An 11,377-nucleotide genomic window follows, 5' to 3' on the forward strand; every position below is an offset into this window, starting at 1 on the left:
AAGCAGGCTGGTGGGGGATTGCTCACCCTCTGGTATTCCATGAAACACCCAGCCTGTACTGCTGTACATCGCCGTCGTGGGCTGCAACAGGATCAGTCGCTCCAGAGCAGCTGGAGTTCCACTAGATGGGGCTTTTGGACTTCCCACCAGCTGGAGAAGACCCTTGGCTAACGCTCTTTGGCTTTCTCCTGCTTAGGGATTACCACGGAGGGCATCTACCGGACTGTTGGCAGCAATATTCAGGTGCAGAAGTTGCTGAATGCCTTTTTTGGTAAGAACTGATTATTCTGTGTAACTAGATTGTCCTGGTTTTGTACCATTTGAGGGAGGATTTGGCTTCACAGTGAGAAGTGTCCAGCGTGGCTGTCATTCCCATGACCCTTCCCAGGCACATCTTCCCCTTCTTTTCTGGGCTTTTTTCTGCAACCACTCCATTTCCTCTCCCTTTAAACTGCATTTCTGTGCTTGTGGTGTGACCTGCGTTCACAGTGAAGGGAGCAGCAGTGAGATAAAGCATGGTAGTGACCCTGGAGCAGTGGGGACAAGCCTTCTCCCATCGGGCACTAAAAATATTCAGGCATTTTGGAGTCACTTGCTGGGGACATATTCCAGGGCTGCAGGACACTGGCCAAGGAGAGCTGAGCCCCTGCCCTCTCTTTGGCCGCGGGAGCTCCTGGTCCAGCTGCGGCAGCAGCGGATATCCCGCGGTATCCCCAGCCTATACTGTTCTTGGGGAGGTGCCGTGTCCCAGGGGTCCAGCATGGCCACCTCCTAAAGCAGTTCCCACAGACCAGCTCAGGGCACCCTTCTGCGCAGTGGGGTGTCGCCGGGAGCTGTACTGGGAAGGTGCCTCTGCAGGGAGGACGTTACCTGGTGTAAGGTTTTCACCAGGAAGGACTGGGATACCCCGTTGCAGACAATGTACATTCAGGGGGCAGCGTGTGCATTTCTGCCCTGGGCTTCTCTCACGCTGAATCTCATCGTTTGTACAAGTGTGGGAATGATCTCATTTAGGTTCCTGCTCTGGCAGGGGGATTGGACTAGATGATCTTTCGAGGTCCCTTCCAATCCCTAACTTTCTGTGATTTTGTGTGATTCTGTGATATATATTTTTACATGGGAAATGGTTGTGCTCCCTGCAGCAGGCTGTGGGGCTCAGCACCGTTGCTCCACGCTGGGACAGGCACTCCTGGGCTGGGATCTGGCTGAGGTCATCGTGCCCCATGGTACGTGTGGGTCAGGGCGGGCTGTGAGCCCCGAGGGTGGGGATCCTGCACGTCCAAGGGCTCAGCCGTTCTCACCGTCCCTGCCCTGATCCCTCTGTGCCTCGGGCTCGCACCAGCTCCCTGCACAGGCATCTGCTATTCACGACATTCAGAGGCTTTTGCTATAGTTTTTACTATTGTTTACCATGGCTTTTACTATTGTTGTTGTTTATTGGGAGGGCTGGTTTGTGCTGACATACAGCTGTACCCAGTTCCCGTGGAGCCCAGACTCCAGACAGCTATCCGGTTATGCTTGCCTGATGACTAATTACTTAGCCTAAGTTTTTTATTGCTTCTTGATTTCTCACCATCCCTGTGAGTAGCTCTGTGGTTTTCTTCTCTCAACCCCACCAGCGAGTGGCTTTTTGTTTTATTTATATGCACGGGTCTGGTTGACCACTTGCCACCCCACTGTGTACGAGCTCAAAATGGAAAGTCCACCAGACAGAACTGCTGCAGGATTTCATCCTGAGCTCCAGTAAGGAGAGAGATTTTCTTTTTTCTTTTTTTTTTTTTCTTGCCTCTATTCCTATTTCTTTTTAAAAATAAATCATGCAGTTTATTTCTTTAGTCCAGCTGCCCCCCATCCTCCAACCACGTCCTTTACTTCATCGTACCACAGAAATGATGTGGTTGTTCAGTGAGCGTGGGCAGGAACAAAGTGTACTTCCACGCTGCGGTGCCTCCTCCTCTGAGCTCCCTCCTCTCCGGGCAGCGAGAGGGAATGTTTCCAGAATCAGCCTTCAGGGGAGTAGCTGCGAAGGAGGGATTGGAGCTGGACACTTAAATTACTTTGGATATCAGACAGCTTGTCTTGGATCTGTTGAAACGTGACGTTTCTGCCAGTCTTGGCTGTGCTGGGAAAAAACAAACTATAGAGAATATGCTCTCACTAACTTCTCACTGCTGCTTAAATGTTACCTCCTGCTCCTTCCTTGTCCCTCGTCAGCGCTGCTCCTCAGCCTCTCCAAAATACCGGCACTGGTGCTGCTGTTCTGCTTTTCCCAGCTGTGAGAATCAGCAGCTTTCTTCGTGTGCTGCTGGAGTGTCATTTGTCTCGAGAGCACACCCTCCCTGGGAGCGTGCTATTTATTAACAACCTCAAAAGGGACCTTCTACTAAAGCCATTTTGTTCTTCCTCCAGATCCAAAATGTCCGGGGGATGTGGATCTCCAAAGTGGTGACTGGGACATCAAGACGATTACCAGCTCGCTGAAGTTTTATCTCAGGTAGCACTGCAGGTCCCACCTGCCCCAAGTGGGTGAAGGAGCTTGGGGCTGGTCTGGGTGAAAAATGGAGGGAACTGCCAGATGTTAACATCTGGCTGTGGGAAAGGGCAAAGTGGGGAAGGTTTTGGGGAGAGGAATGGATTTTTTTGGGGTTGGGTTTTTTTTTTTTGAGCAATATGCCTGTTGTAGAAACCCCACATCCTATGGGAAAAGCTGTTTAAATAATACTGCCTGTGGGGGAGATGCCAGTGGGAGCTGGTGGTGCTGGAGGGTAAGCAGCTTTGCTGGTCGCTCCTCTAAGGTCAGTCCCGAGTGGGTCACGCTGCCCTGCCAGAGCTCAGTTTTGTTTCTGGTTATTGCAGGAACCTGTCTGAACCCGTCATGACGTACAAGCTCCACAAAGAGTTGGTCCTGGCTGCCAGTAAGTCCCACAGCTGCCCTGCAGATGGTCCCTAGCCCTGCCCTCCCCAACCAGTGTACATCAAAATCACTTGGCAGAGCTCTGCCAACCCAGCCCCGGGGTGTCCGACCACTTCCCCCTGTAGAGAGAGGAGTGACCCTCTCCTCTGGGCACTTAATTGTGCGAGGGAGGTGGTGGTGTTTCTTCCCTCCTTCCCTTCACTGTTGCAGTGCTCTTCCCTCTGGCAGGGTTTCATGCTCTCAGAGGGTCTGGAGAACCAGGGGACATCAACTCACCTGGAATCAGCACAAGGCTCCCAGAAGAATTGTTTCTCAGTAGTATTAATATATTTATTTTAAAACCCCTGAGGGAATGGGATGTGCTGTTGCCACACAGATAGATTGGTGCTCCCTTTAGGTCATGAAATTTGTCCTAGGATATTGAATCCAAAATGTCTACCAGTACATGAAAGACATTTATCTGCTGCAGCTCTTGGGGCTGAGCCACAGCCAGTATTAATGGAGATCAGCCCAGTAACACGGGTGTACTGACAGGGCATCACCTCGGCTCAACTGGCCGCTCCTCAGCTCTCCTGTTGTTATGGTCGTTTCAAATTAGCTATAATAATTCTGAACTGGCTGCGTCCTCAGAGCCTGTTGAGAGCCAGTGTGCTGAGATGGAGACTAGGGGATAGAGGAGTTGGTTATCTCCCTCAGCATGAGAGTGCTGGCATTTGGAAATCTATGGCACACTCAGAAACACCAGAAAGAACAGAAATTAAAGCATCCTTCCCACCCCCATGCCTCCCTGGAGTCAACGCAAGGGTAGGAGAGCGCCCGCCTCCCCTCAGTTTGGACTTTTGGAGAATTAATATCACTTGTTCTTTCTTGGAAAGGAAAATTTTCCACCACCTACCGATTGTGCTCAGGCCCAAGATTTATTAGTTTCAGAACTGGTTAAACCTATGATCTCTGGGTATGTGCAAAACCATAATCCTTTCTCTGCCCTCCCTCGGAAACTTGCACCATTAAGCTTCCCAGCTACCAAGATCCCACACTATTCTTTTCACACCGAGTGTTTTATTGTTTCTTGATTATTTATGCTTCTAAGGGTGACCTCTTTGGGTCAGGGACTCAATTTTTTTCCCGGCAGGACATTTTGAGGTGTTGTTCAGCTATCTGGGCTGATAAGACACCAGCAGAGAGGCCGCGTGTTCCCCAGGTGTGCGGGGCGAGGGTGCGAAGGGGAGTACCCAGCTGTGCCCAGCCTGTTTCCCGGCCCTGCTCAGAGGCAGAGAGCGACCCTGAGCTCCCTTTCAAGCTTCATTTCTCCCTCTTTCCACATCATTTTGTTTCTCACAATGATTACCCTGTTGCTATGTAATCTCACTTTCTGCTTCCCATCGCTGGGTTTGGCCAGCCAGCCCTGCGTTGCAGAAGGAACAGCTCCCACAGATTTTCTTTAGCTTTATCTTTCTCTTACGTATTTCCTTTGAAAGTGGTGGGCACAAACTTCTCTTTGTGTTACTTCTTTCCAGAATCTGAGAACCTGGATTACAGACTGGGAGCCATTCACGCGCTGGTCTATAAACTACCTGAGAAGAACAGAGAGATGTTACTGCTCCTCATACAACACCTCGTCAAGTAAGCAGATGTTTTTCTCTACAGCCAAAGTAAAGGGAATAACAGAATGGGCAGAACAAGCCTTTTTTTTGTGGCAGGTTTGCAAAATGGCATCCACCACAGTCCCCCTAGGAATTTACATTTGGACTGCCCAAATGGTGTGGTCATCCTTGCTACCCCCTGCATGAAGTCATGCTTCTCTTTCTCACTGCCACTTCCATCCCCTTTCTGTCAAGCACCAAGCAGGAAATAATTTTAAAATGAAAATGCCCTCTGAGCTGTGCTGGAGCTCAAAAGCAAGGGAGCAATCTGTGTGCAGGTCAGGAAGGACCAGGGCTGGCAGAAGCAATGGCTTTTGTGTGACAGGAATTGCTTTGCACCTCTGGAGAAGCTGTTTTCAAGCCAGCTGTTTGAGAAAGAAGCAGGGCTGACCTGGGACTGTCACACCCTGACACTGGAAGGACAGTGCTTGGCCCTCGGTGCTGTGCCTGCTCTTTGGGGTGAGGAGGGCTGGCTGGGGATCCTCTTCCCGCCCATCGTGCAGATGCCTGTGTGGTGTTAAGAAACCTTTCTGTGTAAGTGGCAGAGCTGAGAGTGTCTGGCGTGTGAGCCAGTGAAGCTAACGCTCTACTTGCGGTCGCTGTGTTTATTCCTCAACTTGTTTATGCTTAAATTCTGTTCCCTCTCCCCTTCGTGCTGACAGAAACCTCTTTAACCCCAGAGCTACAGAGTAAGCCCAGAATTCACTGCATGTCAGCATCAGAGTCTGTCTCCTCTGGTCCACTTCTGAAACCAGGTAACCACCTCGGTGGTTAACGCTTCAGTCAGCACTTGGGGCTGCTCCGCAGGCTTGCACGTTCCTCCAAAGCTCAAAGGCTGCTGGACAGAGCGAGCTCTGTTCCGTCAAAACAGTGGTTCTTTCAGAAACAAGGTGCTGTAAAGATTTCTTGAGAACCTCCAAAGTGTGCTCCCTACATTCAGCCCTCTTCCTTCAGAGAGAGGGAAAAACCAAAGCCAAAAGTCAGTGCTGGATAAATGGGATATTCCGATTGAAATTATTCCTCTTCTGTATGTGTTGTGCAGATGACTTTTGATTGCAGAGTTCAAAGAGGAGCTCGGAGTGGGAAGGGAGCAAATAAAAATGCTACCAACATGTTGCTCTCCCAGACAGTTGTCCTGGCTAAACATGAGTGTCACAGCTTGAGGCGTATTTTATCTCTGGTAGGGTTGGGAAACAAATTCTGCTGAAACAAAATTAAGAAAATTGAATGACTGATTCTTACTGTATCCTTTTTTTATTGCTTGGAATAAAATCTGCTTGAAAAGAAACCAAACCAAACCCTATTCTTTCTTTTCCTCCTCTCCGCAGCATATGTGAGCACAGCCGAGAGAATCTGATGTCACCCTCCAACATGGGGGTGATATTTGGACCTACCCTCATGCGCGCGCAGGAGGACACCGTGGCAGCGATGATGAACATCAAGTTCCAAAACATAGTAGTGGAGATCCTCATCGAGCACTTTGGGAAGGTACAGGTGGCAGCTCCGGGCTGCTCTATCACGTTCATGCTAACTGTTGCTGTGGCAACGATGTAGAGCTCTGGCTCCTGTTTCTGGGGTCTCCTTAGGGGCTGTGATTTTTTAACATAATAGACTGTTTGGAAATGCTTCAGAAGGAAACAAAAAGCGTAGCAAATATGTTCCTTACTGCTGCCTTTAGCTGGTTCTGAAGGAAACCCTGAGTCTAGGGATTTCTGCTTTTCTTTTTAAATAAGAGGTATCTTAATTGAAAAAAAAAAAACCTATTGTATGCCTGGACATCGCAGGACGTTGCGCTTTCCTTTGCTGAGGGCAGGAGCCAGACCAGAGCATAACTGGTTCCGACGGGTGTAGTTCAAGATGAGACACAATATGACTATTAATACAGAGGAGAAGACCCAAAGCAGACAAGTATTGAAAGGCTGATGGGAATAATTCAGCTGTGCCTGTGATCTGTTCAGATCCAGCTGTAGGGATGGCGTGGGCAAGTCTGTGGAGGGGAGCTGCTGCTGGCGGTGGAGCAGGAAGAGAACTGCCTTTGGAGAAGACAGGCAGCCAGTGCCTGTCGTGTTGGGGTAGTGCTGTCCACCAGCATTTGCCTTTCCCAGCATCTTTGCTGGGTATTTTTGTGGGAGACCGTTGCCTTACTGTGCAGTCTGGATCAGTCTGCCGTGGTGGGCGCCGAAGATTCACGTGCAGACAGCAGCTTTTTGGTTTGTGGCATTTTGTCTCCTGATAGAAAGCAGAATATTCTACTGTCTTCTCTATTAGTGCTTTCTCCTCATGATATCTGATATAATGGCTTAGGGTTTTCAGGGTGACTGCAGGATGATAGAGCTGTACTTAAAAATACTTAAAAATTTGAGCAGTGTTGGCATTCAGCTCAGCACACCAGGGACCAGGGTGCTTTCCTACTGACAGCGCTGGGATCGAAGGAGTAAGTTTGGTCTTTCAGCTTTTCATAATACTTGGCATTACAGAGTCCAAACAACCTCTCACGTGTAGGTTTGGAGCCATCCCTTAAAGGCTGTGAGGAGGACGGGGCAGTGCTCCCAGCAGACAGGGCAGCACACCTGCAGAAATGAAGCTCCCTTTTGGGGAAAGGAGGACGAAGCCAAAGCTGAAAGACCAAGGTTCTTGCAAAAATGAGCGTGGAGTCAGAGCAACCAAATGGGGACCAGATGGGTGGTGTGGGAGTCAGTTGTGATGCCGAGGACTGGAGTTGGAAACGGGATGAAAGAGCTCAGAAGGACTTTTGAGTAGCCACAGAAGAAGCTCATGACAATCACAAGCCAGTTTCTTTGTAGGTCTCTGCTTTTAATAAGTTCCTGCAGCAAAACAGGGAATTGTTTGTGTGCTGGGGTCCTCACACAACTCGCTCCAGGACTGAGCCTCTGTCCTCCCCCCTCGTACAGCCTGTGCTGCGGCTGAGTCAGCCCAGCATTTACACTGCCGCCTCTAAGAGCTGGAATTAAATCTTTCATTAAGCCAGACATCTCTTTGCTTGCTTTTAATTTCTTCAGCGATAAGGTTAAGTCAGTAACATTTATTAGATTGAGCTTGTAAGTTCAGCATCAGCACTGAAAGTGTCTTCGGCTCACACATGAGCAAACACTCTAAATGAGTCTGGAGGAAGAGAGGGATATGGTTTCTATTGTGCAATACGAAGACTCCTAAGGACAAAGTAACTCTTCATGAAGTCTTTGTGGATAATAACTGTTTCCACAGCTTGTATTTCAGTGCCATGGTTAAATTAAATAAGTTGTTTGCTCTGGAAACACCTTCTTCACTGTACAAACCTTCTAAATATGAGGGTCTGTCAATAACTTTGTACCTTCAAGTTGTTTAACTTGGATTTTCATGTAGAAGGCAGAAGCAAGGCAGAGGCTGCATCCACACCTTAAAGAGGGGTTTGCAGCAGGTTTTAGCATGGCTTTCAGGTGTTGAGAAGCATCTCTTGGGAACAGCATTCCGTGGTACCTGTATCCCAGCATCCATAGGGAACTTCACACTTCTTTTTCTTTAAAAAACAATCTTGGATTCTTGTCAATATATAGGAATGAGGTTGATGTTTCAAAAAAATTGCCCTGTTGCAGGTAGTCCTTTGCTATTTTAATAATACACAGGCTACTGCTTTTAATTACGGGCTGTCAATGTCACAGCAAATTCTTCTGAATCCAGGCAGGGGGAAGACACCAGACGTTGTATTCTGGAGTGTAGGAAACTTGTTGGCATCAAGCATCAGCAGCCAAGTTGTGTCACCAAATAGCAAAGAAAAGGAGCTGGAATGACCAGATTGGGGTTTGGAGCTTGTCTGGGTCTTTGCCCTGAATGTGTTGTTCCTCCTCCCTTCATGCAGAGCAGGGCAGACTAAGTCAGGAGCAAAGCCCGAGTACCGGCACACGGTATTTGCACCGAGCCTGCTGAGTGACAGCCTGGGCAGACCAGGCTGGGTGCAGCTCAGGTCCAGCCTTGCCCCTCACCCTGGTACATGCTGCCTGATCTGTGGGATCAAGAAGGATAAAGTTGGGGTGTGTTTTTCTCTGTCATCCCCTGCCTTGATTTCCCAGAACTACTCTTTGTCTGGGAGAAGAAAGAACACGCTTTTGGTTTGAATTACAAAAATGACGTGCTTAATTAAATCAGAATGTTAAATTTCTTCATTTTAAAACTTTTCTGGGTGACACAATAAGATTGTTCTTCCATAACAAAGCAGTGACCTTGCGTGCCAGTGGGTCTGACACCAGCTCTCGTCCTCTGGGCTTGAGCCGTCTCCTGCCAACAGCCAGGAAGGGACCAGCTCTGCACTGTCAGCTCATGCCACCCTGTCTGTGATAACTCAGTCCTTAAAGCCCGATACAAACTCAGTGAATATCCATGGGATAAACATGAGCAGTTGGTTTGGGTCCTTAATGTGGTGTTTCAGATCTTCAAGAGACTGCCTGGAAGCTTAATTCTTTTTCAGTTCTTAAAAAAAACCAAACCACTGACATAAATAAGAACCTCTAAATTAAACCCAACCAAAGAGGTGCCATGTGACCAGTGAGGAAAGGAGATAAACTCCTCAGCAGCATTATTTTTATGCCACTATTTCATGCAAGATAATTTTTTAGTGCCACACACCTCATTGTAAGCCAAGAGCTGAAGTGTTTTTTTAGCATTAAATCTAAAACAATGTGGTGGTTTGCTCAAGGTGCTTTCTGTAGATTGCATTGCCTTGTTGGGGTGGAAATCTGGATGTTTCTCAGAGGCTGACAGCTTCAAAGCTTCCTTCATCTGCTCCAGGATAATTTGCTTCTACACATTTTGTCTGTGTGATTTTGCTGCAGTAATTAGTTTAGTGGGTGTGCAAGGTGTGGAGCAGGCAGCCTGGCCGTAGGAAAGCCCAGGCAGGACGCTGCTGTAGAGCCATAACTGCAGCTGTAGCGTTATGGCTGTAGAGCCATAACTGTAGAGCCATAACTGCAGCATCAGCCCCTCTCCAGCCCTCTCCAGCCCCTCTCCAGCCCCAGCAGCCAGGGCTTTCCCGGGTGCTGCTGACCCTGGAGAGCGGCTGGTGCGCACCGAGCTGTCCCTCTGCGGAGAGGCTGGAGGAGCTGGGTCACAGGGCTGGAGCAAACGGCTGCCGGGGCTCTCCTGGGCCGTGGCTGGTCGGGATGGTTTGGAGCAGCCCTGGCTTTTCCAGCCCTCCTGGGTGAGTTAGAGCTTCCACACGTGCTGGAGAGCAGAGAGGAGCCGGGCAGCCCTTGGCAGAGGCAGCAGCATGGCTCAACCTCCGAACTCCATCCTCTGCTGTGAGAGCCTTGTGATGACACCAGGTGAAGGAGGCAAGCCTCAGAGGGTATCATTGGACCTGGTGGGACAGGAGGGTCATCTAAACATGTCTGCCTTTACAGATCTACTCTGGCCCCCCAGAAGACACCACCGCCCCCCCAGTGCCTCCTCCCAGGGTGGCTGCCCGGCGGCACAAACCCATCACCATTTCCAAACGTCCTCTGAGGGAAAGACCCGTCTTCTTCGGTGCTTCTGTGGAAGAAAGTGGAGGTGAGTCCAGCTGTCCGCTCATAACTCACCTGCCTCTCACCCTCCGGTTTCTTTTAACACCTTTCCAGGAGCAATGGAGAGAGCAGCAGCAGGACTGCGCTTCCCCTGGGCACAGCAGACGGCGAGGGCTGTTGTTCAGTGAGAAGGGAAGGCAGACAGAGGCTGCATCTTCTCACGACTCAAACTCCATGGGGATTTTTTTTTTTTCTGATGATACTCGCAGTGTTCTCCATTAGCTAAGCTAAGACTGGTTCTTGCATATAAGAAGCTCGGTGTAAAAGTTTTGTGGCTTCAGAGGCAAAAATGCAAAGTGATGCAAATGCAGCTGAGGAGCCGAGTTGGTGGGATGGGAGCCTGGGCTGGGGGTGGGCTGTGTGCTGCCAGCATCTCCTGCTGCCACAGCTCATCAGTCCCGAGGGTCTGCAGGGCTGGCTCAGCTGCTGGCCTTGTACCCCGAGAGGAAGAACACTGAGGCGCTTTTCCAGGACTATTTTCTAGACCAAGTACAGCTCTGCTGTTAAATTCATTTGATTATAAGGAAGTGGTAAGGCCCTCATGGTGTCCAAGTGCACATCAATTTAAAATGGTGTTTCTCTCTGCACCCAGTGGGCTCTAATTGGCATTGCAAGCTGTGCCCTAAATCACATCATCACCAGAGATGAAAAGTCTTTTTCTCTGTTACAGTTTTCAGAGCTTTGATGATGTTTTAGGCACAATACTACAAGTGTAGTTTTTGGGACTGGCAAAACATGATTGATTCAAATTACTCTTTAAAATCACAAGACTGCTCATGGAGTTTTAGATGGCCTTGCATTTAAATGTTTCTCTGAACTGGGAGCAGAAGCATTAGCATTTGACTGCAGCAAGGCTGCAGGGTGCAGAGTCACAGCAGCGAGTCTGCGTCCTGCGCGTGGGTCTCCAGCACAGCAAGAGGGATGAGACGAATGATTTTTGAAGGGACGTACAGGCGTGGCACAGAACTTCTCCTGAGCAAGAGTACTGTAAATTTCTGTAATATTCCTCCTTGTTTCAGTTTTATTTATTCCTCAGCATTTGCATGAGCCAGTCGCTGTTTGTGTTGTGCCCAGGGTGAGGGTGTCGATCCCCACCAGGCGCCGTGAGCACGATGGTCCCTCGGTACCGCGGGAGCTGTGCGGCTCTGGGGGAGAGCTCTGCGCTGCCGCGGGGCAGAGACCACCGCACCTCCCCGCTGCCTCCTGACCCCGTGTCTGTCTGTCTGTCCCCGCAGCAGACCGGCACGGCCAGACCCCCAACGGCA

The 11,377-nt window shown here is 49.5% G+C and overlaps 1 protein-coding gene across 1 annotated transcript in view; it reads left to right on the forward strand.

Moving 5' to 3' along the window:
* The window catches only part of OPHN1 (oligophrenin 1), a gene marked incomplete at both ends in the record, with an annotated part of 17,349 nt that extends 5,976 nt beyond the window's left edge, over positions 1 to 11,373 (forward strand). Inside the window, 7 exons of the mRNA XM_010171462.2 lie at positions 197 to 271; positions 2,410 to 2,494; positions 2,857 to 2,915; positions 4,432 to 4,537; positions 5,886 to 6,045; positions 9,951 to 10,098; positions 11,348 to 11,373. Of these exons, the coding sequence (XP_010169764.2) occupies positions 197 to 271; positions 2,410 to 2,494; positions 2,857 to 2,915; positions 4,432 to 4,537; positions 5,886 to 6,045; positions 9,951 to 10,098; positions 11,348 to 11,373 (659 nt within the window). The remainder of the gene's footprint in view (positions 1 to 196; positions 272 to 2,409; positions 2,495 to 2,856; positions 2,916 to 4,431; positions 4,538 to 5,885; positions 6,046 to 9,950; positions 10,099 to 11,347) is intronic.
* Between the last annotated feature and the right edge of the window lie 4 nt (positions 11,374 to 11,377).

The sequence above is a fragment of the Antrostomus carolinensis genome, unplaced genomic scaffold (assembly GCF_000700745.2).
Source record: "Antrostomus carolinensis isolate BGI_N321 unplaced genomic scaffold, ASM70074v2 scaffold40127, whole genome shotgun sequence".
NCBI lineage: Eukaryota > Metazoa > Chordata > Aves > Caprimulgiformes > Caprimulgidae > Antrostomus > Antrostomus carolinensis.